Source organism: Molothrus ater, chromosome 15 (genome assembly GCF_012460135.2).
Source record: "Molothrus ater isolate BHLD 08-10-18 breed brown headed cowbird chromosome 15, BPBGC_Mater_1.1, whole genome shotgun sequence".
In the NCBI taxonomy this organism is placed as follows: domain Eukaryota; kingdom Metazoa; phylum Chordata; class Aves; order Passeriformes; family Icteridae; genus Molothrus; species Molothrus ater.
The window spans coordinates 9,862,896-9,888,153 of NC_050492.2; the positions used below are offsets into that span (position 1 = coordinate 9,862,896).

The 25,258-nt window shown below is 41.3% G+C and overlaps 1 protein-coding gene across 1 annotated transcript in view; it reads right to left on the bottom strand.

The window, feature by feature from the left end:
- Positions 1–22,754, bottom strand: part of TRPC7 (transient receptor potential cation channel subfamily C member 7) — a 74,349-nt gene extending 51,595 nt beyond the window's left edge. The window contains 2 exon segments of the mRNA XM_036391949.2: positions 13,925–14,702; positions 22,435–22,754. Coding sequence (XP_036247842.2) covers positions 13,925–14,702; positions 22,435–22,436 — 780 coding nt within the window. The 5' untranslated portion in view covers positions 22,437–22,754.
- Positions 22,755–25,258: the final 2,504 nt, after the last annotated feature.

The window sequence follows — 25,258 nt, forward strand, 5'->3', positions numbered from 1 at the left end:
AGAAAACTCCCCCAAGTAAAAATTATTGTAGAAAGAAAATAAAGCTGAGAGAAAGGAGGGGGACAAAATGCTGAAATATTTCACGCAAGATTTGAAATGAAATTGTTAAATAAACCATCATGTCAAATATTCAAAATGCTTATAAATATTTGCCAATTAGACACCACATGAAATATGCACAAGCCTGCACTGAAAAGCTGTGGGGCAGATTTCCTTGTGGGTACTTACAGTGTCTTTGGCTGGCCATATGTTTGGGAGTGAAAAGAAGCACAAGGCCTGTGGCAGGAAGGTGATGAGAGAAGATGCTGAGGAAGGGCCCTGCCCTGATCCTGGCCAGGATTTGCTTTGCTCTGAAATGCACTGAGCACCCTCCCAAAGAGCTTTGCCAGCTGCTGGCACTTTTGAATACAGTTGAGTGCATTCTTATTGTTTCCAGACTAAATGCCCACATGCACAGTCTATGCCAAGGCTGTACAGTTAATTCTCCAGAAAGCACATAAACATTGGTTTATGTTCTCTTGCTCCTTAAGTGGCAGCACATCAGAGAATTATTGGAGCTCTGGGTACATTGTGCCATAGCCGTGGGCATGTCTCTGAATTTAGAGCCCAGTGCTGGTTTAAAACATTTCCCCACTCAGGTGCAGGTTGCTAAATGTTTCTAGAGGTAGGAACAGATGCCTCAGTTCATTTTCAAAATGATCCAGACCTTGACTTCTTAATCTCCAGCGTGCATAATATAATAAGCAATCTGTTCATATACAAGAGTTTGACATTTCACAAGTGTGACTGTGTTGCTTTCCCAGCAATTTGGACCCTTCTAAATGGAGCCAAGATAAACATGGCCATGGTTTGTCCTCTGAGCAGTGCCCGGTTGCAGCATGGCAGAGCAGAGGGGTCTCCAGGTAAAGGGGGATTTTAGACTCTGTCAGGAGACACCAAGAGATGTGGCCAATATAGGAGCCCAAGGACAAGCCAGTGTGTGTCTGTGTTGACATTATTCCTCTCCAAAGAAGCCCAGAAAACAATAGGATCATTTGACTGAGGACCAAAAATTTTCTGACTTTCAACAAGCCATGGAAATAACAACCCTTGCACCATTGCAAGGATTTCAATGGCAGTTGCTCTGACTGATTTACAATAAGACTATTTTTTTTTTTGATGTCTCTTTATTCTTCTCAGCTTTCTAGCTGCAATTCATCTCTTCCTATGCACTGCAGAAGCTCATGTCTGAGACAGCATATCCCTCCACCAAGGGGATAGAGCATTCAGGAATCCATCAAACCACTGACTTTGGATTTCATCTTGTACCTATTGACTGGTAGATACATTAAATACTTCAAGAAGCTCGACAAGAGGGTGGTAGTAATTCTAGCTGTGGGGTTGAAAATCCTTTAGAATTGTTACCATGTTTTGCAGCATCATTTGCAGGTACAGGTATATGTTTAATCTTCAGCAATAACATTCCAAGAACTTTCAAGTGTGAATTGTCAAAAGCAGCAGAAAGGACAGGTTTGCACCTCCCTGTTTCCTTTCTACTCTTTTGTACTTTAGCTCTTTTCTGCTCTAGCAAATCTAGAAACTTACAAGCTCTTACAAATCTAAAAACTCTACCAATAATACCTTCTGGGAAATTATTAATATTTTTGATAAATGTAGCTTCAGTGGGACCAAAACTAATGAATAAATTTTGGAAGCTGTTTTTCCATCAATAAAAACATTAGAAAAGGAAAAATACTTTACTTTGACTTCCCCTTGGAACAATTCCTTTAAAAGGTGTCTGGATGGTTTTTAAAATCTAAAATTAATGGATGTATTATTTGGGGAAGCAAATGCAGGAATCAAAGACAATCCTTAAAAAAGTTAAGGACTGTGACTGAGCACAATTCCTGACTCTTCAAAGTTTTAGATTCCCTAGCATAAGAAATTTCAGAATCCACTCTCAGCCTTTTTTATTACTTCTATTGATTTTCTTTACTATCTGAAACTTGAAATAAGTTTCCTGTACATGTGAACTCCCTCTACACTGAAATTAATGGATGATTTTACTTATCAAAGTTCTCACCCTGAACAGAATACAGTCTTGCTTTTCATACCTAATGAGTTGCCAGAAAAACACTTCCATCTCCTCTACTCCTTTCCCCCAAAGTCACCTTCAGCCTGACAGGTACCATTACTGAGCATCCCTGTGCAGGAACAGCAGTGCTATTCAGCAGAGAGCTGCAACCCCATTCCAAGTCTCTGAAAATATTTGATTAACCTAGAACAGAAATTATATTGGTCTAAAATTTTTTTTAAAAAATGAGAATATTTAAAGTCTTAAGGTTAGCATAGCAGCTTTTCAACATAAGATGGCATTTGATGCTTGAGGTGCTTCTCTTTCCTATCACCTCAGCTTGTTTTCAAACACACATCACAAATAGGCCACAGCTTTTGATTCCTCAACTGAGTGAAAGGTGTTTTTTTCCTCCAGATTTTCCCTAGTTCATTTGAATGTTTATGCTGAAACACCTGTTTTCAGAAGATAAACTCTCAAGTCACTGGATGTCTCATAAACAGGACAGAGGTATTAGTGAAATGTGCATGCCAAATGTGGGGAATACACAAATGTGGTCAAGGAGAGGGCCTGTCTCCAGGGTCCTGTCAACAGCTTCTCTTTAAATGCAAACTATGCATTTCAAAATAACACTCTGGTGGTTTTGTGGTTGAAGAAGAGTTTAGGATCTGCTCATGTCAACAGTAAAATCAAGCTCATGATGATGCAGTGCATTGCTCCAAATCGCTCTTCATGACATTCAAACATTTGTTCTCTCCTTGTGTGGGGATATGACACTGAGAATCACCTGGGAGAAAAGGCCATCCCCCACCTCATCACAACCTCCTTTCAGGTCATTCTGCAGCTCTGATGTCAGAAATTTTTAAATGCACAAAGTTACCTCTGGGCCAAGCTTCTCATTTCTCATGCCATCCATACTTTTTCTCTCTGACATTTTCCCATGTATATTACATTTCTGATCTCTTTGTTGCAAGCTTCACTGGGGAAGATTTCTATTTCCTGTACAATTTGAGATGAAATAACTTCATTTCACTAAAAGAATTAGCTGCTCTTCCTCAATTGTATGGCTCTTTTCAGCTCAGCTGCTTGAAATCTCTGTGTTTCCTGAAAATCAGATGGCAAACAACCAGGAGAAAATAATGTATTTAAATTCACAGTAATTGTTTGCTCATGACAGCTTCATTTATCCCTTAGGCTGAGGTAAATTTGGTACCTTCAACTTGCTTTAAAAACACATTTGTATGTTCAAAAGTGCTATTAGTCCCTTCTCTCACAGGAATTTTGGCTACAAGCAGGACATGCATATCAGGAAAAAGACTCCTCCTAAATCCATCCTGCAAATGAATGTTGACCTAATTGCAAGCCACTGCAAATGATATTAATAATTAAAATAACCTTATGTTTTCCAGGTCTCAAACAGCCAACTACCACAGTTCTCAATGCCCAGCAAGGAGAGCTTCTAATAAAACTGGTCACAAGCATCAAAGTGGGTGAAATTGTGGTTCCCACAGCACATCAGCAGCAACCAAGCACTTCGGAAAAACGTGATTCCAGCTGCTGAGTCCTGGCATAGGGCACTCTTGACTTTATGGAAATTCTCCTCTCTCTGAGAAGAGCAGACCTAGAAGTTGTGCTGCAGAACCTTCTTGAGCAGAAATATGAACATAAAATTGCATAATTATATCTCTTTGTTCTGAAATGAGTTCAGATCCTGGAGTTTGGACAGTGAGAATGAAATGACACCCAGTGGGTAATGAGCTGTTTCCATGTTGTACTGGTGACAATTTCCCTGCAACGAATTAAATTCCAGAAAATTGCCATTTTTGATCATGTGAATGCCACAAAACCATAGATACTACAGTACTTAGCACCATTTTAAAGCAATATGAAATTGTTTGTATACCATTACTGTTTATCCACAATTCTCTGAATTGTCTGCCTGGACTCAGTGAGGATAAGTTCATGACAATTATCTACAATAACAACAATTAACAACATAAACTAAATCACTTCCCATCTGCATCCTATTTGATGTCAGACTTGAGATCCCCAGAATGTGTTACTTCGTTTACATCCATTAATATGATATTGATTCCCTACAGTGCCTTGGATAAGTGTACCTGACTCCATTCTCCCATCTGCTGATCTAACACCATTATTCTGTTCTGAGCACTCATCCTCATTATGCACATTTGCAGTTCCAGTAGATATCCCTTCCCAACGTGAATAATGAGCAGCACTCTTTGGAAAGCCATCATCTTGCTCATCACAAACCTCCCAGCTCCTAACTATTCCCAAACCCCAGTGCTGGTACCAGCTGGTTGGTTGGCCATTTGGTGGCACTAATTAAATGCAAAGCTTACCAATGTTGGATTGGAATGATATCACAGTAGTGATCACAGCCTTTTCTGCCTGTTTTCCTCAATAAGAATTGGATTTTGGCTTTCTGAAAATATCTTCATTTTTGGTCCTCTAAGCTTGACCACTCTTGGTACCACTCATTGATGAGGGGAGGAAGAAGGGGGATTGTGTTGCTGTGCCATTTTATATCAGTTAGTAAAACAGCAGGGCAACCCCGACGAAGGGAGAAATGATGAGGAGGACTCCATTGATATTCAAAGGCTAATTAATTACTTTATTATACTATATTACACTAAATCTAAACTGAACCTGCACAAGCACTCAACTCTACTGAACAGAATCTTGTGACTCTGCTGACCAACAGTCTGCACACACACTTGGCCCTGACAGGCCAAGGAAACAAAACACCATCACTTGGGGTAAACAATCTCCATCTTGCATTCTACTTTTGCACAAACACAGGTGCAGCAAATGAGATAAGAATTGTTTCTTCTTTCTCTGAGGTTCCTCGCTGTGATTCCCAGAAAATATCCTTGGGAAGTTAGTTGTGCCTTGCTTTTCTCTGTGAAGAGAAATGCAGGCCGCAAGTAAGTGTGCTGAGAAAATTCTCTTTGATGAGTGAGTGTGTAAGGGCAAGCTCAAAGTCAGAGGAGCTCTGAGCTCCCTGCAGAGGACCCAGTGACTGGGATGGAAAGGCCCAATGAGTCTTTCCTTTCAACAGCAGCTCAGGGCAGCAGGAACCCTCTCACTGCACTGCCATCAACAGCATGCACCACTTTGAGCACGAGGACTCATTTTGTCTTCCACGCTCAGTGGGCAAGAAAGGAAAACACTCTGTCACTGTTAGCTAAACACAGGCAAGTGGCCAAATCACTGTCCCTGCTCTCAGAGCTCCTGAGCAGCTGGCAGCAGGGCTGGCAGGGAATTTGGGATGCTCTGCAAGGGCTCCAGCCCAGCCACGGCACAGGGACAGGGCAGGCAGGGAACAGCAGGAGGTGGCACAGAGGGCTTTGTCTCACCTTTATTGCTTAGAGACTGGAGAGACAAAGGTTCATCCTGTGGGAGAATCCAGATCTTTGGGAGATTGTGCTAGGGATCAGTCCCACCTAGTGATACACAGCCCACCACGCCTTGCTGTGATGGATCCGAAATGTGAGATGTTACTCCTCGTTTGTATAAAGAGAGGAATCCACGAGCAGGGGTCAGCCTTGGATCAGACCTGCTGGTCACCCCACTGCTTCAGTGCATGTCATTCTTTCAAAGGGTGAGGAGAAATCATGGCTTCAACAAATCTGAAGACAATGGTCAATGGGTTTTGCCAGCTACTGAGTTTTTCTCCCATGTTAAAGCTGTTATAAAGATCAAAATGGGAGAATAATAAGATTGTGGTAAGCTGAACTTTTTACATTTAAATTTTGAAAGTATTTCTAAACTATTTTTATAGGGATTTTCCAACTCCTCAGAAATGGGCTCTTGTTGGAGGATGGGCTGCTTATTTTTAAGGAAACACTGAAATCCCAGAGGAAAAATTACCTTAAAGCAATTTCAACTGGTTCCAGATTTTACACTTATTTCTCTACCTGGCTAAAGCATCACAGTGATTGGTTTAAAAGCTTTATATGTAAAAATGCTTCTGAATTGCTTGGCAGTGGTGAGGCAACTGCTGTGCTACTTCCTTATGTGACACTTTTCTATTGCTCTCTGCTTCCCAGATGTTTTCTCCCATTAATGATTAGAAAAGGATTCCACGTGATTTTATATTTTTATGATCGTGTCTGTTGCTCACCTAAACTAAAATCCTGCTCCAGGGACGTGTTCAATCAAGCTGGAAGCAGTAAGATGTGAGTGCTGCAGTTGCAATGTTGCTCATCCTTAACTGAGTAGGACTAAAAACGACTTCCCAGGGAGCTGTAAAGGGTAATAAACATTGCACTGATGGTGTGCACACTGGCATTGCCAAAAAGCTCACTTGCAGGAGCATCACAGGAAACAAAAGTGTCCCAGCTACACTGTCTGGGAGAGTCAGATATTTCCAGGGTTGCATCTATCTTGCCATCCTCAAATGTTGAAAGTTTCCTTCAAGTTTTTGAGATTTTTTAGGGAGGCTTAATTCAACTTGAGGCAATTGAAGCATTAATTCAAATTTTCCATTTTCTTACACTGGTGCATTGTCTATGCTTTGATGTGGAGAAGGAAGAACCTTTATTCCCTTTTCAGTCTTTCAAAAGAGAGAATGGGCTGGTTCCCCAGGAAGGTAAAGAAAAGTTTTTCCTGCATATAAAGTATTTTGATAACTTTAAAGAGGTTTTCTTTTTAGCTGGGAGATTTTAACAACAATGTCACTCCTAAGGTAGGTGAAATAACCTTGTGGGCAGTGGACATTATCCAATTTTATGTGACTGCTCAGTGGCTTGTGCTGCCAACAGAGTTACAACTTCCATGAAAAATGTTCTTCATTTTCCCAGGTACAGGTGTGGGTTGTAGATGACTGAGCTAAACCCTTCCCTGTGAATCACAGCACCTACTTCTCTGTGCTAACACACCTTCACACACAGAGGTACAAATCTGCATTTCTCAAGGCAGCTCCAGACATCCCAGCTTTGGCAATGGCTCTGCACCCCTCTGAAAAGCTTTGAAGATTTTTTTCTCATGCAACATTTTAAAACCATTTTTCTTGGGCAATATGCCAGGCAGAAAATTATTTAATCACAGAGCCTAAAAAGAGCACTTACCAAAACAACTCTCAAAATATAAAGGATATTTCTTAGTTTATAAATACGTAGAGAGCAACATAAGAGTCACAGATTTGGTGGGTTTTAAGGGCAGAAAGACTATATATATATCCTTTTTCCACAGCTTTTGCTACATATCCTTAGAAAAATGTAACCACAATGAATTAATTTAGCTATCAAGACAAAGCTGGTGTAGCAGCTATTAATAGTGAATTTGTCTCTGAAAAAGAACAGCATAGAGAATGAGTTCCTTCTGCACAGAGTCCCACTCAGTGAGCCAAGCACTGATTTCACTAGAAGGCTTAAATCTATTCTCCTTCTCCCAGGCTATTTCAATTATCACTTTTAATTTCCTCTCTTATTTTAATACCTAATTTGTTCCAACAAGAAGTTAAACTTGTAACAATAGGAAATTTGTTTCCCTGCTTTACTGGGACTTGATTCTTTCCTGTACTATGAGTTGGGTAATTAATTGGTTGTACCTGTTTATGCATTTGCTTTGCACAAGTGAAAATTAAAATAAAGAAATCATAGGTTCTAAATGTGCATGCTTTCATGGCAGTGGGGAAAATTGGTTTATAGGTGAGAGGGAGAAAGAAGGATCAGTCCTTTTTAAAAGTTAAAAACCACCAACCACATTCCTGACTCCATCCCTAAGAAAAAAATATTCTCACTGAAGATTGACCTGGAAAAATTAATATCAAAAAAAAAAATCATTTGGGAGTAGTGATGTTCCTATACTCATTTGTACTGGGATGCTTAATTTTCAAAACAGGCAGTAGGTAAGACTAAGAGCTGTGCAAGAGAAATAAAAACAGTAATAAAAGGCAATGAGTACATTCTGCCTACCAGACCAAATTTCTGAGGTTCCCTGCTGGCTTCTCTTCTTAAAACCCAGCAAAGTGAAACATGAGGGAAAAAAAAAGAAAGCTGCTTAAGTAAAAAATCCATCTCTTTAAAATATGCAATTCCTGTCTGGAAGAAAAATAAAGGAACAGAATGTCTGAAAAAATAAATGAAAACTTAAACAAATGCCATATAAACACACTAAAGCCTTTAAGAGCAACTTGCTGAAATAATAAATATGAGTCATAAAAAGTAATCCCAAACATAACAGAAGCAAGATGTCTGCCAGAGAATATGTTGAGGGCAGAGATTAAGAAAAGATGAAAAGATCACTGAAGGAAGAATGGGTCAGAGCAGAGATATTAAGTGATGGACTTACAGGAATGTTCATGAGGATAATTACAGAGGTTCCCACGCCAGTTTCTGCTTTCAGTGGGAGATGAGTTGCAGGCACCAGCTCCCATCAGTCAGTCCTGAGAGCAAACAAACCCCAGAGTCTGCCCAGCCTGGGTAGGAAGCAGAGTTTATAAGTACAGCCCTGCTGGTTTACAGTCTGAGGCTTTTCAAGTATTTTTCTCTTTCCAAGTTCACTGCTATCCTCCATTCTCTCAAAGGATGGAGGATACTATTTCACCCTTCAATGTTTTATGCCATTTTCCATCTTTTTGTCACTCATTTCAAAAGAGTCTAATGATAGATATTTTTTTAACTCCCTGCAGCATGGAGCCAGAAATACCAAGAAAATGGACTAAGTAATTTCTCTTTAAAAGTTTAAGTTAAGCATATCCTGTGAAGTTAACAATTTATAGTTAGGCAGAATAAAAGCTGGAGCTGACTTACTGAGGCAAGAGGAGAGCCAGATCATCCTAGCAAATCATAGAGTCTCAAGGGCTGTTTTGTTACTCTTCCAGCATCATGGGAACAGAGGGGTTTGAGGCTCAGCTGCTCTCCATCACTGCAGCCCCAGTGGAAGCAGAGGCAGCTCAGGCTCATCCCTGCAGTATCCACACACTGGACTTGCCCCACCAGCCTCCCATCCCACAGCCTCTCCCAGTTCCTGAGCCTGCACCTGATGCTCACCTGCACATGAGAGCAGGCTCACTGCCAGGACCTGCTTTTGGATCCCAAAAGCTTGTAGAGAAAGTGTTTTAGAGGGAAAAGAGACAGGAAGAAACACATAAGTGAGAAACAAAACATGTTTTGCTGTAGTAATTGCACTGACAATGTTGGTGGGAGCAGTAAACAAAGACCACACACCATATGTCTTCCAGGTGGTGATTTTGATCTTGCTTTTAGTAACATTTTAGTCAAGAGGAGCTGAGCTCTGATTTACTGCTTATGGTTGGTGAAATTTTTTCTAAGCCTCCTTTGCGAGTCTCTAATTTGATTTGTCTGGATTGCTAAATGGAATGATTTGCCTGATTTACTTCATCACAAGGATGCTTCCTGACACACACAAACATGTGGTCTAATTTGAGAGCATGCAAGGCTGTAAAACAGTCCTGGCTGTGGAGTGGGATCTCACCAGAAAAAGGAGTCCACAGTCACTGCTTTAGGAAAAGTAAACAGAGCTCTTGTTCTGGGTTTCACTCCATTTCCACACTGTGGACAGTAGTATTGAGCTGATGCTGCTGTTAAAGACAGTTGCAAAGGCATTTCCTGCAGGCTGCTTGCTAGAAATTCGATCTCCTAAGGCTTTTGATGGACATATAAAAACAATTCTGTTGACACTGCTTTTAATATTCCAGCCTTGGCAATGAGTCACCTGGCTGTGACCAGCTGGTAACTGCAGACATCTGCATATGCCCTCACACCGAGCTGCCACAAGGGAGATGGATTCCTCTGGACCAAAGGGGAGAGCAGTTCTCATCAGCCTGGCTCAGGGGTGGATGCCTGCTCCAGATGGACAAGCCCTGGCTGTGTTATTCACACTGCAAGTGCCATCAGACTTATTTATATGAGCAAAAACAGAATCCTCTGTAGATGGCACAAGGATTATTTGCTTTATGACTGAGGTGCAAGATCTGCAAGCTTTTAAAGAAATTGGAATGTACAGAGTTTTTTTTTTTTTGAATCAAAAGGGGAGAATGAGAGGAGAGAATTTTTCCTGTGTGGACTAGAGAGAACCTAGCTCTGCTAGGCTGACAATAAATGCTTTCTCCCCCAAAACAGCTTCACATATATATCATTAGCCTAATATCTGGTTTTGTCCCTTTGTGGAAAACTACAAAGCACTTTAACTTTGTCCTATAATTGTTTTAATTGTACTTTTGATTTTTGAATTGAGGTGCCCCTCAGTTTCCTACCCAGTTTTTCCTACACTCTGCAGAGGCAGGGTCACTTGAAATCCTTCAATCCACACGGGATCCTCTCTTTCTCTGTGTTTCCAAGGGTGATACAGAAGGGACCCATCCACTGGACTAAATGGGGCCCCCAATCTGTACTGCCTTTGCTCCAGTGGATGGTGGTTTGGTTTTTTAAAACACAAAATTAAAACTAGAAAGAGAGAGAAAGCAATGAACTGGTTCTTAATTTAGAGCTTTCAAGTGGGATACACAAAAATGACAAAGCACTGAATTAGGGTTATTCTTTTTCAACCTGGGCTGCCTCCACTACAGGAGAATATCATTGCTTAAAGACCTGCACACGTACACAGGGACTCTGATGTTTGCTTCTCTCCCTTCTGAAATCTGTCTCTTAGGGGTTTCCTACCCACCCCATTTCTACGTGTATTTTCATAGAAACAACTGGTTCCATATTTTTCATTTTACTTTGGGGAAGGGGTCGTATTCATTTCTAGACTAATGGACTATAAATTTCATAGCAATTTCTTTTTCTACAATTAATAAGAAAAATGTGGGTTTTGGCAACATTTTGCAAAGCTGTTTCATCAGCTTTGCAGCATATTACTGAATCTTAGCAATTTAGGGTGATAAAAATCTATTCATTTTCTGCCACAGTAAAAAAATGAAAGAATGGATAAACTGGCCTACCACAGGTAACCCAAGTTTTCTTCTTTAAAGTGGTCCATGTGGCTGTTTTGTTTCACATTTCTCTGCACAAAGAGGTAACTTGCTTAAAAAAATTTAATGTTCTTTAAAAAATAGCACATGCATTGGCTTCTCATTTTGATGTGCTGAAAGGTGCTATTGCATAAGAGATTTGGGGCAGCAAGCAGCAGGAGAGAGGCACTGCATTTATATTTTAATTAGCTCATGCTAGCAGTTTCTTCAGAGGTTACTAAATTACTATTTGTCCACCTACATTATTAAAATTTTGTGTCTTTCCGTTTCAAGGACTCTTTGTACCTCCTGAAAACTGCATTTTTGCAATTGCACATAATTTTTAAATAATGTTCTTAAATAATCCTGAGTGATAATTTTATAAATCTCTTGAGTACCAATTTTAATTATAGAACTTTAGGAATCAAACATATTAAGTTTCTGGAAAATTCTATTTTAATCACAAAAAAGCCCTCTAGAACTTGTCTAATTTCATAAATTTTCTTCATTTGTGGGCTTCTTAAACATGTTTTCAGCAATTGTGTTCTTTCCTCAAAATAAATTCTTAAGTTGTCATGTTCTGTGAAAAACCCCCACTGTTTTATTAATACCCTATTTCACATCACACTGATTATGTTAATAAGAATAAATATTTTTACATAAATACATACCTCTGGGGGTATTTTTTTTTTTGCTATAGCGAGAATAGATTAGAATCTCGAGAACTTTCTTATTTCTGGAAGAATTAATATAGCAAAGGAATGTGAAATCTTTGAAGCAAACTTATGGTATGGGTAGGTACTTCACTAACATTTATGGATGTGTGCTGCACAGACCCTTCCAACAAGACAATGAACTTGGAAAACCTGGAAATGCAGTCATTTGGCAAATGGTTTCTAATGTTTTGGGGTTTTTTCCTGGTATTGATTTGTTCACATCCATTTGCCAGTGCAAAGATATAACCACCATGGAGCTCTTCAATATTGGATTGTTGGTTTGCTCCTGGAGGATTCGTGCAAGAGAAGATTCTGGTAGAAATATATTTACTTTTCTGCAGCCAGACACTTATCAGGACTGACAGGCACAAAATGCTTGAGGCTGCTCATGCTCCTCTCAATACACAGCTGTCTATGAAATGAAGCTAGAGCATTAATGAGATATTATTGTTGTTAAGTGTGGCCATGAGCCTCCAGTGCTTTCACACTGGAGCAACCCTCACTCAAGCACTGGGATTCACTGAGCCCAAGGAGGTTGCTTCAGTCAGACTGATTCCAAATAAAACGTCCCCTTCAAATTATTGTGTCCTTGCATTCTGATGTACATGGGGAAAAAGAAATTGCAAAATTTTACCCTGATTTTATTGCCCAGAAGATCTCAGTGGTTTGGGAATTTTTTCCTGTTAGTTACTAAATGGTTGCAAAGCCCGAGATTTCTTCTTACTTTTAAATTGGGGAGCACAGATTCATAGAAGCATTTAGGTCGGAAAAGCCCTTTAAGATCCAGCTGTAAACTCAAGAGTGCCCAGGCCACCACTAAACCATGCCCCCAAGTGACACATCTGCACATCTCTTAAATCCTTTCAGCGATGGTGACACAGCCACTTCTCTGGGAAGCCTCTTCCAGGGCTTGACCCCCTTCTCTGTGAAGAGATCTTTCCTGATATCCAGCCTAAACCTCCCATGGCACAACTTGAGGCTGTTTCTCTTGTTGCCTGTTATCTGGGAGAAAAGACCAACCCCCACCTGGCTACAACCCCCTTCAGGGAGCTGTAGAGACTGAGAAGGTCCCCCCTGAGCCCCCTTTTCTCCAGGCTGAGGCCCCCATCTCCCTCAGCTGCTCCTCATCAAACTTCTGTTCCAGACCCTTCCCCAGCTCTGTGCCCTTCTCTGAGCCTGTTCTAGAAATCCCAAACTCTTTCTTGGAGTGAGGGGCTCAAAACTGAACCTGGGTTTGAAGGAAGCCCCATCAGAGTCTGGTGCAGGGGGGAAGTCCTTTGTATTATAGAGCTACAAATCCTGAAACAGATGCTTTAACACATGAATAGTTTTCTTAATTAGAAATGATGGATTCCTGGTGAGCATCCTGCCCCAGTGTACTCACAATGTGGACTTCATTACCCCAGAGTCACTGATCCTGATTGTAGCAGCACAATAGCCATAAGTCAGAAAAAAGGCTAATGTTGATGGCTGAGCCACTGAAAATGAGGGGTTTAATGACTAATTTATATTAGAAAGGGAGACAATGCTCTTTACATCATGTAAATGACATACAGAAATACTGCAAATGGCACTGAACATTTACAAACTCATTATGATAATGGAAATCTCAAATAACTTGTAAGAGAGTTCCACAAGCTCTACTCTTGAGTTTGGCATGATGATAAACTTCATAGCTATTTATTGATTGTTTCTCTTTTCCTTTTTCATGCAATTCATCATGCGTAGATGCAGCACCAAACCATTAAGATGCAATGCAGTTTAAATTATTTTACAGAGAACCAAATTTTCTTGATTTATACCTTTTATCATTGTAGCAGAACTAGATGTACTGGATTCTTAAAACAGTCTCTAGAACTCTGCCTCTAAAATAGATTGCTCAATTAAAAGACTTACCTTTCTTACAAAAAACGAGTCTCCATTTTTTGAACAATCTAATTTTTATTCCTGCTGCAAACTAGAGATTCTAAGCAATCACAGTGTGCAACACAGAAACTTAAGCTTCTGCTGTAATATGCAATGTTCAGTTCCAAGCATTTATTAACTGGAGAATGACAGTGATCTGAATCTATGCATAGCTAACACATCTGGCAGTCTCTGCCAGTCTTACTCCCCCACCTCTCAAACAGCAGCCCAAAATTTGATCAAAACACGTAAACTACTCAAAAGCCTGAGCACTCTCAGCCCAAGGAAAAAGGCACAGTGGTGAGTTACCTTAAATTCAGTTTCAATGTTGGCTAGCCTGGCCAGTTCATTGCTAAGCTCTAGAGCAGTAAGGACAGGGTCTTCACTGGACAGAGACAAATAAGCAGCACTGGCTAATCCCTTGTAGGCATTCATTCTTGAGCGAGAGTGGCTAAAGGAGTCTTTCCTCTGCTTTTCCATACATTCATTGCACTTGCAAAAATAGTCATGCGGCCTTTCAATCCGTGCACCTTTGAGAAGCAAGATGTGAACAATTTCATACTCCTGGCAGTGGGCAGCAAGTATGATGGGGGTAATGTCGTGGGAGAAGCGAGTTCCATCTTCGTCGTACGCGTAGAAGTCATCGTCCCTCAGCTCCTGCTCCAGGGGGCTGAGCGTGAGGCGCTGTCCCTGCGCGAAGGCCGGGTGGTTCAGGATCGCCTCCACAATGCGCACGTACCCTTTGCTGATGGCCAACAGAAGGGCATCCCCGACTCGGGCGAGGTTCTCCTTCTTGAGGAGCAGCTCTGTCACTTCCAGGTGCTCGTTCCCCACGGCCAGCTGGAGGGCATTCTGTCCCATATAATCGACGCAGTTGAAGTTCAAGGTTTTGGATTCCTCCAGCATTTTCCGCACGACGGGAATGTTGCCATACTCTGCGGAGTCGAGGAAATGCTCCTCCTCGGCAGTGAGGCTGGTGCCTTTCTCGTTGAACATGTAGGCAGGGCCCCGGATGGCCTGGCGCCGGCCCTTCTCCCGAAGGGTGGCGTGCCTCCGATGCATGTCTTTAGAATTGCTGTGTCTCAACCTGCAGAAAACCAGAGAGGAATGTTGGTTATATCCCAGCATAGTCATCATTTCACAGAACCTGAAAGAAGGTTGGAAATGTGTCATTATGGCCACATCTGGCTAGCTTTTTATGGCCTGAGCCAGTTACTTAAAATCATTTCGGATATACGTGGAATAAAGATTAGCTTCTGAACAAAAGACAAGTGATTTGCTCCCCTGATTGCAACAAGGATGCTCAGGACATCCTTGACTTGATAAATAGGAAAATAAATGCATAATTTTATAATATATCTCATTTTTATATAATATATTATTTTATATATATTATATAATTATATTATATATCATATCAATGATTATATATATTATTTTATATTTTTATATTTTATAATAGATATAATTTTACATTTGTATTGTTTAGAATTTCATTACATCATATTTAGGATTAGTATACACAAGACATTATTTTTCTGAACTATTCTTCTTGAATTTTGTCCTTGAGGGCACGATCCCTAAAGAACGTTAGCAGGACTCTCCCTTGTCAATAGACCTTGGATCAGGCCAATAAACTATGTTCCATAAAGTTCATATGTTTCTAATTTTAAGCACATGGTAACAAGGATAATTATATTGCATATTCTGATAAGATTCAGCTGGTACAAGAAAACCACCTGTTCCCTTCTTTTTTTCAAGGTATATACTACCCTTTTTCTGTTTCCTGATGTAGAGAGTTCAATAATGAATTGTCTAATTTCTTACTGAACTACAGTTGGCCACTTCAAATACAAGTATCCAGATCCAGGGGAGAGTCTAAAAACACAGGAATAACTCCTGATACAGTGTCACAGCAGTCCCCAGTAAGCATCTCTTAGAGAGCTACTGCAGAAATACAAGACACAGGTCTCTCATCACAAACAGAAGGCAGGAGAAAAAGAGTCATAAATTTCCTCCCTGGTTATGTGGCTGAAATGCCCTTCACTTGGAGCTGGTGAGATGAAGACAAACTATTCTTATTCCACCTTCTCTGGAAGTCCCAAAGAAAGCAATGTTATGTGCAGTTTGTCTCATGGATGAGAAAACGCACTTTTGTATGAAATAAACATAAATCCTAAATGTATCTGTGCCTTTAAAACATTCATATTTTGCATTCACAGCTGTCTCAATGTTGCTCTTTTAAAAAATTTTATTGCAGCAGCCTTTCAAGACATTCACAGTGCCTTTTAGAGTCTAAGCATGTGGAGTTAATTGCCATCCAAAGCCCACAGAATGTGCAGCCTGAGTAAAAAGGTAAAAACAACACCTCTTTCACAGACTGCATTTGCACTCAGCCCAATGGCAAGTCCTAAATCACTTGGGTAAAATCTTCAGGGGCCTCTGAGCTGCAGTGGACAGATGTAACAAATAAGCAGGTGTTAATGCTCAGTGGGTGGCAACGGTTCATCCTTCCACACTCCATCTGTTCTCCAAGTCAGTGCTGACCTTCAGTCAATGAAAAGTTCATGTGTTTCTCTGAAAAAATACTACAGAAGTTGGAAAGTTCTGCAGTGAGTGACGAGAGGGAACTGAGCCAGGAGACAAAGTGGAGAAGGTACATTGCCTTCAAGAACAGGTAACAAAGGAGTGACAAAGGAACCAGCAAGAACCTGGCAAAACACAGGGTTATCAGAAACCCAAAATATCTAAAGATCCAGAACACTGAAATTGTCAAGGTTGCTGTTCTTATGGAACTAATATATACATATGTATCTATCATTTTAATTCATCACTTTTGTGCTGATATGGACTGAAGACTTTCAAACAAATTTTACAGCATTTTTTTTAAGAGTTACATTAAAATTTAAACCAATCCTAGGGAATCAATTATGTGACCACACAAGATTGAAACAGATTCATAATTGAGAACCTCTCCCCCCAAGCTTTGATGCATAACTGTAACATCTTAATAAAAGCTAGTAGGAACTGAACATATCATCCCAGGCTCCATTGAGAGATAAAGTGCTGTATGAATCTTAAAACTATTTCCTTCCAGTGTGGTTTGAAGTTGAAGAAGCACACAGAGATGAGGTATACTAGAATAATGAAGGCAATATGGTTAAGTGAATGAATTCCCTAGACTGCATGAAATTTACTGTAAGAGAAAACAATAACAACTAAATAAATAAAGTATGCAATTAACATATTTGATAGGGATATAGAGTTCTCTAAAGCCAAAAAATGCCTGGGGTAAAATTTGGGACCCTCTGAAGTCAACATTATAGGTTTCATTGATTTCAGTGGAGTCCAAATTTTGGAAACATATATGCATCCACACTGATATTTTCCTCAGCAATTAGCTTTCATCTCAGAAGCAGTTCCAGTAAGGCTAGGAAGAGTAACACATGGTTAAAAAGAAGTGTTTAACCATATGCACAAATGCTTTTCTAAACGGGAGCTCCTGTCTTCAGCCACTCAGGACAGCATTTACATTTTAAACATGTAGTGGAGCCTTGCTGAGTTCATGCAAGGACTGCACATGCAAAGAAACACTTCTGAGTTGTGACTTTGTTAAGTGGGGAGTTATAGAACCAGAAAGCACTTTAAAAATTTACAGCCTTGGGAGTCCCTGAGTGTTGAATTAAATCTCTTAAAATGTTAAGCAACTTGAAAGGACAAGCAAGTGATGACTTAAGCCATCATTGCTGGGATCAAGGGGAAACCAGTCCAGCCCAGGTAGGTGCTCAGTGATCACCCATGAGTGCAGCAGGATTGAACATGCCTGAATATTTTAGGACAGTTAATTTTATTGGCTGTTTCAAGCTGGAGGAATTCCACTTGGATTTTTTGATATTCAAAATCCATGTATGGTAAGGCAACCTTATATTTGTTGTTACACTTAAGTGTCAGTGCTGGAAGCAACTCAGAAATATCTATAATTTCCAATAGTGAGAAATCTATTAGATATTTTTCCTGATGTAAAAGTACAGTTCTTGATTTTTTTTTTTTTGTTAGAAAACTTTTCTCTTCAGGTATTTTTTTACCTCTAAAGGACAACCCACATAGATGGGACAGGTAGTCTTATAATCACACCCAAAGTAAACATAAACACACAAATATTACTGTTGGCCTAGTTAAGATTTTTGCCTGAAAAAGAGGTTAGAGTTTGGCCTAGAGCTATTTCACACCTGTTTGTTGTATATGTGAAAACATGCCAGAAAAAGAGGACCTTCATTTCACTTTCTCCAATTTAGAGAGAACACTGGTTTCATACACAGTTTCTAACAACAGAAAGTGCATCAGAAAAAGAGGAAACAGGAAAGAGCACCTGCTCTTCACAGAGATAATGAGCACCCAATATTTATCTTGCCATAAATGTTCTGCAGGGATGTCCCCACAGCACAGAGCTGATCTCCACTCCCTGCAGCTAAGGGCAAGAGCACCAGCATCCAGAGGGCTTCCCCTCAGATGAATTACGACCCCCCCCACCCCCTTGCTCATCAGCAAAGATCAATATCTCAGCTATCACACTTTATCACCTTTATAGAGAAGTAGAGATGAATAAAAAATTACACTTTGAATAATTTCATTAGACATGCTCAGCTGCCAAACCCCCTTCTGAAAAAAAGTTATAATTATGCTTGACCTGAGCAGTGAATCATGACAAGAGAAGCAGTAGTGCAAAGAGCAAAGTATGCAGTACCTGAAGCTCTTGGAAACTGAACCCTACTGCAATGTCACGACTGTGCTCGACACCTTGTTCTGTTCTGCTTTTCAGCTCTGTGCAGGCAGATTTAGAACTAATCATATTTACTGAGCCTGTGTAGTGTGCTCACTTAATAAAAGTAATTGTGACTTGATTGCATTTATCTTATCATTTTTCTTCAAAGGTGCTTTGGATTGAAATGACTCTATTTGCATATTTTATTGAGACAGCTACTGATCAAACCCATCAGGCACTGCAGTTAAATACTGTGTTTTTCCAGGAAAGGATGCCAATACATGCAGTGCTCTTGGAGACAAAATGGTCCAGGAAAAGAAAATTAAAAATTTCAGAGCCTGAGTACTGCTTGCAGCAAAGCACATCCAGCTTTCCATGGCTGAGGGAGCCACAAGATGTCTGGACTCCTGTGGGGAGTGGAGAAGAATAGCTCTTTCTGAAAGGTGATTTAGCTGGTAACAAATCTTCCTCTGGGAGCATTTCAGTTTCTAATTAAAGTGACTGAGAGCAGGTCCTTGCAATTGGCTCTGACGGCACTGAGACACTCAGTGTCTGAGAGGGGAACATGGCACAACATGAGATTTGTTCTTAAAGTGGATGCATTAGAAACACACTGAAGCTGAAACTCTCCTTTTTTTTGCAGCCACACTCTCTTAACTGATCTGAGTGCTGACATGTAGGACAGGGTGGACATAACAAAGGAGTTGAGCTGCTTCACATGGAGCTTATTCCAGCAAATGGCCTCTCCTTGACCTTCCTTTCCACAGTGCTCCAGACTCTGCCATTCAACACCTTCTGCTGCCTCTCCAGTCCCACACAAAAACCTATGGAAGGGCAGGGCTACCACCTGGAGCTGGGGCTTGGAGAAAATGTTCAAAGACCCAAGTGCCTTAAAAGGCTGAATTGGAGTTTTTACACATGGCTTTGAACCAGAGCTTTAAAAGTGTGTAGGAGAGGCTGAATAGTACCTGCTTGAGTTTTTAAAACATCCAAAGTCTGTGAAAGGTATTGAAATCAATAGGTATTAGGAACTGCAGCAATTCTGGAATTCTCAGGTGATGTCAACCTTTACCTGTCTTTAAGCCTAGAAATTGAGCAGGACTTTTACAAAGGCAGCTTTAGGGACACTTGGTCTCTGACTACACTTTGGGTTTGCCTTCTCTGAGTGGGGAGAGGTTGGCAGGAGTCTCCCTGTGTCCTTTCAATGGCCCCCTTTGTCCAGAAACTACAGAAGAGACTTTGGATATGTGACCATTACTGTGCTCTATAAGCTCTGTAAGCACCCCTCAGAGCAGGCTTTGATGAGACCTTAACTCTGCCTTGTTGAAAAGAAAATTTCAGTTTCTGAAAGCCATTTTGAAAATACTGCCCTCAGTTCCTGCAGAGCCTCAGAAACTGTCTAATTGACACTTTATTTATTATTTTTCTTTCTACTTACATCAATACTTCTGAAAAGAATCAGGGCACATAAAGGCTGCAGCCTCCCTGAGGCCTCTTTGGAATTGACACAGCTCTTATATATCAAAGGACCATTTTTCTCTGTTAACCCTTGGTTCCACATAGAAAACCTGGCCAGGTAAGACATTCTATAAACATGAACAAAATAGAAGGAAATTGGGTTCTAAAAGCAAACACAAACTGATGTAGAAATCAATCAATTTAAAAGAATAATTCAAAATTTTCAGAGTAAAAATAGTAGAATGTTTAATCTTTTAATTAAAAATTGCAACTTATTTTGAAGCATACTCCAGACTTCAGGCAAGGAACACAGACTGAACACAACTGCATACATTTATTATCCTATTTACAACAGGCTACCCTGGCATTCGAAATGCTGCACAGACTTGCATTGCCAGAGTCCTCTGATACCCCCTTTTCCTTCAAAATCTTAATCAGCTTTCAAAATCTTACCTTAAGTCAAGCTTTTTCTCCTGTAAGACAAGAATTTTAAGTATCTTTTCTCACATATTGCTGATTTACTATGTAAACAGACTCAGTAAAATTTGGGATGGCTGCTTTGATTGGCAGCAGCTTATTCTGAAGTTTTCTATGCTTTGAAAAGCTGAAGTGCCACTTTGTTTATTCTTGGATTGTGACCAACATTGAAAACCCCAATTCAATACCATCAGCAATGTGGTCATTCTCCTACATGTAAAGTTGAGTACATGTCTAGGATGTATTATTAGATTTTTTTTTTATTAATAGATTTTTAGATGTAATTAATAGAAAATTTTAGCCCATGCAGGCAGATTTAATTCATTTGCAGAGTAGTCCTACAAACCAGATGCAGGAAGTAATATCCTCTCCCCATCATTCCCACTGCTCATACAGATCAAAGAAAAATTTGGAAAGAGGTCTCTCTCCTTGTAGAATTACAGGAGCAGTCAGCAAAACCACACCTTTTCAAATCTTTTTAGGGAATGGCAGCATGAGAATGTTCAGGAAGACAAACCAGGCCTCTGGTGCTGTTAAAAAATGCTGATCAATGACACACATGAACACTTTTAACATCTTCGTGACGTGAAGCAAAAGCTCTGAGGACAATAGCCTAGAAACATTTAGGATGGACCACCAAATCTTTAACAGCATCTACATTTTCAAATCCTCCCTGGTCTCTGTTAGAAAAGAGGCAGCTCTGTCTTGTGGTTTGGAAAAAAAAAAAAGGATATGGAATTTGGTTTTCTACCAGCTATCTTGCAGAAAAAAACATCCGCTGCTTTTCAGCTGTCTCACCCTTCTCTTTCTTATAAACTAATCATCAGCATTTTCTTCCCCATCCCATAGAAATGTCGTGCACCAATACAAGACTTTCACAGCAGGAGAGACTGATAAATAATCACCTTTGCTCTTTTATTCAAATTCTTCTTGTGTTATAAAACGAGTACTAGGTTACTTTTTTCCCCTTCCTTCCTTGTTTTCCCTTAATCTCTGGTTGTGAAGTTGGCTAATTATTAAAAATTTATCACAGAACACTTGAGATAGATGTACCAAAATTAAGGCTATTTTTACATTCTCTCCCATTGTTCATTCATTAATAGGTTTGACCACCAAATGAACTGTCACAAGAAGAATGAGTTCTACTTTTTTTATTTTTAATCTGGCTTTAGGAACTAGGAATAATTCACCCTCACTGTTGAAGTGCTTCAAAACTCAGGCTTGGATCATACTAGAGAACACAACAGAGAAATACCTGTTCATTCATAAATTTTTACTAGTGATGAGAAAAACGAAAAATCTCCAATTGTTCAAGCAGGGGGCAGTGTAACGCTGATTTTCGTCAAGCAGTTCCATTAAAAAGAGCAAGAAAAGCTTTGAAAAGAACTAGTAATCTCTGTTCTGGCTGCATGTCATTTTCCCCTACTGATGTACCCTTTTCAATGCTCACTTCGTAGTTATCTCAAGACAGGAAACAACGTGCAGAGAAGGACCCCTGACAACCATTAGACCTTGCAAGCTGCAACAGGCATGATACGGGCAGGATACAGTGTCCCCTTTCACTTTTTTTTTTTAATTTTATTTTTAATTTCACCTTGCCCAAACTGCTTTAACGAAAAACAAACCCTTAAACATTTCATCCAGCTACCAAAGAAGACAACAGCATGCCTCCAAACCATGTGCTGCTAGCAAACAACAAGCCCTTTGCATTACGCTGAAAGCAAGCACAAATTCCAAGGGTGAAAAGCCAAAACACTGGTGAAAAGCCAAACCACTCGTGAAAAGCCAAACCACCTGCACACCCATCCAACCCACCCTCGTCCCACCAGCCCATCCTCAGGCTTGCAGGAGACCGAGTCACCCGGAGACCTCTCCAACCCCCACAAAACTTCCCGGTGCCTAAGTAAGGAGCGGCATTGCAGCGAGGAGCCGAGAGGAGAGGGGCAGGGGCACCATCCACCCATCCATCCATCCATCCATCCATCCATCCATCCATCCATCCATCCATCCATCCATCCATCCATCCATCCATCCATCCATCCATCCATCCATCCATCCACCCATCCATCCATCCATCCATCCATTCATCCATCCACCCCCCCATCCCCGCTCAGCCTCTTACATGTGCGCGTCGGGCAGGCTCCGTTCAGCGGGCGGCCGTGGCCGCGGGGCGCTGGCCGCGGTGCCGCTCGGTCCTGCCGCTGTCCGCGGTGCTGCAGCCGCCGCCCAAGCCGCTCATCCTTATCCCACCCTCGGAGCTGCCGGGGCACGGCTCCCCGGGAGCGCCCGCGCTTCGCCTCCTGGAGGAAGAGCCGGCTGCGAGGCTGGCATGAGAGTGGCGTTGTCCTGCCCGTCTTCCCTCCCCCTGTTGGCACGCCGCTGTCCTCCCGGAGGTGTGGATTCGATGCTGGCTTGGGCGCGCCCCCTTCTCAAGCCCGGAGCCCAGGCGGGGCCAGAGCCTTCCCGGGGAGGGCAGGGCTGCCTGGGGCTGCCCAGCGGGCGGGGGGCTCCGCGGGGCTTTCCCCTCGCATGCCAGGCTCTGCCTCACCCCGCTGTGCCGCCCCGCTCCGCGAGGGGCTGGAGCCGCTTCTCCCCGTCTGCCATGCCCGCGCTGGGATTGTTTGATCCCTTACCTAGGAGAGCCTGGCTTTCAGGAAGTGGGGGAGAAGGGCTGTGTGTGTGCGTGTGCTAGGAGAGGAGGGAAAGGAGAGTGAAACCAACACGCAAAAGAATCAGTCAGTTCAATCGCTCCCCTCCCTTGCGTGGCAGGGGAGAGCTGCCAGAACAACTTCAAGCTGCATCCAGGAGCACTTGGGGCATCGTTCTGTCCCCCATTCTGAGTGTTAACAGCAGGTGTTCTTCCCCCAGTCACTCCCCTGGATGCTCCCAGTGCCTCCCACACAGCTCCAGTCACACAGGGCTCTCCAAGTCCATGACTTCCATGTCCTTCCCCACTGTGCAACTCCCCTGCCCACCTGCTTTGCCTTACCTGGATGCAAGGATCCCCTAACCATGCAATTACCAAATAATGCACCCTGCCTCCCCTGCCGTGTCTCTGGGAGTTCAAGCCTGGAGGAACCCCTCTGCTTGGAGGGATGATGGTGGGAGGCAGGCCAGAGCTCTCCAAACAGCACACATGGGAGGATGGCACAGGAATGATTTGCCCCAAGTTCTCCTTCTGCCATGCCCTCACAGCACTGCAAGAAGTGAGAGCACTGATTAGGAGGAGATTTTTCACCATCTTTCAGTCTCAAATCTGTGCAATCATCTGAGGATGTTATTTGATTGAAACACCTGAGGGCACTGACCATTTTGGCAAGGACCACAGAGAGCTTGCTGTGGCTTCTGCAGTGGCACTAGAAAAGCATCCCAGATGATGCCTTTTAGAAACATTTGAAGGTGGCTGATGCAGGACTTTCATCCCACATCTTTGAGCAATGAAGTTAGTTTTACCAGCCCGAGCTGTGAGGAGGAGAAGTCTTTTCCTACTGAGAGTTTTTGTCTGGAATAAGGGGGAGAGAGTATTAACCTCTAAGGATTAAGGGCAGCAGCCAGACCTGTAGGATTCACTGCACTCTGTTTTGACACTGTCAGCACCTCCTCTTCTGTAAAATGCACCCATGGCATTGGTCTTGCCCCATTTAGGGCCTCTTGAAGTTTGCTTAGAAATTAATCAGGTCTTGTATTGGCAAATATGAGAAGGATGTGGATGTCACCAGGCTCATGGGAGATCAGCATTGTGTAGGAAGAGATAACCTGTGCAGATTGGAAAATAAAATGAAAGAAAGCAAAAGAAAGACTCCACAGCTCACAGCTACACACTCACTTATGCTGTTGAGGTAGTTTTGAAATGCAGGCACTGCATTTCTGCTCCATGTGTCTGTACAGTTGCAGTTACATCTCCTGACTCTTTTGAGTTGTAACTTCACTGGAAAACATTCACCAATTCTATTTCTGTGCTCTTATGTTTTTCCCACCTTTATTTAAAAAACCCCAAAACCCAGCCACAAACTCCTAAAGCCCCAGTAATGTCTAGCACTCAGTTATCAGGAGGACCTTCTTAATAATCTTAATAATCAACATATCCACTCCATAAATCTGCGGCTGATAAAATACTGACAGCACTCCCAATTGCAATTAATTATGCCAGATTAACATGCAAAGCAAAAAAAAAAAAAAAAAGAGAGGGAAAAAAGGGGACTGGGGATGTCTGTAGTCTGTTATTATCAATGCACATTGAACGTGTACAAAGTACTGTTGTAGGTTTCTGCTTAAGCAAGCACGCTCAGAACTAGTGGAAACCCAGAGCTTCAGAACCAAGAAATCTTACACTTGGTTCTTTTAAAAGGCATTTAGCAGAAGGTTCTGAACTTCTGCAAATTGCCTTTCATCATGATTAACTTTGCATTTTGCTATTGCAACAGTTTCATATGAAAAGAGTGTGCTGAGAAATCTATTTCTAATATTATACAAAACTCTTCTGACTAAAGTTGTATTGAGTAAGAAACCATAGAAAACTTGTGGTTTTTTTCCTAAAAATCATCAAATATTTGCACTCTTGTAGAGTGTACCAAAATTGTTCTTGCCTCACTGGCAAGATTCTTTTTTTAAAGAATCAAGTTGTTACTTTTCTCATCTCACCTGTGCCTTTAACTAAAGAAAACACATGGTAATTGTTGCATCCTACAGAAACCAAGCAAGTGCACATTTCTCTGCAGAATCAAAAGATGGAAACAATTAAGCAATTTTAGAAGTCATGGAATTGTATGGTTATGTCATCAAATTGAATGAATATTGAGACTTCAAATTCTCTCTCAAGGTTTGTAGTTTTGAAAATTTGAAGTTCTTATTGGGTTCATTATTCCTTATCCTCAAATATTATTGTATTCCAGACATATTGAAGACAGAGAATATCAACTTCTTAACATATTCATGTTTAACAAAAG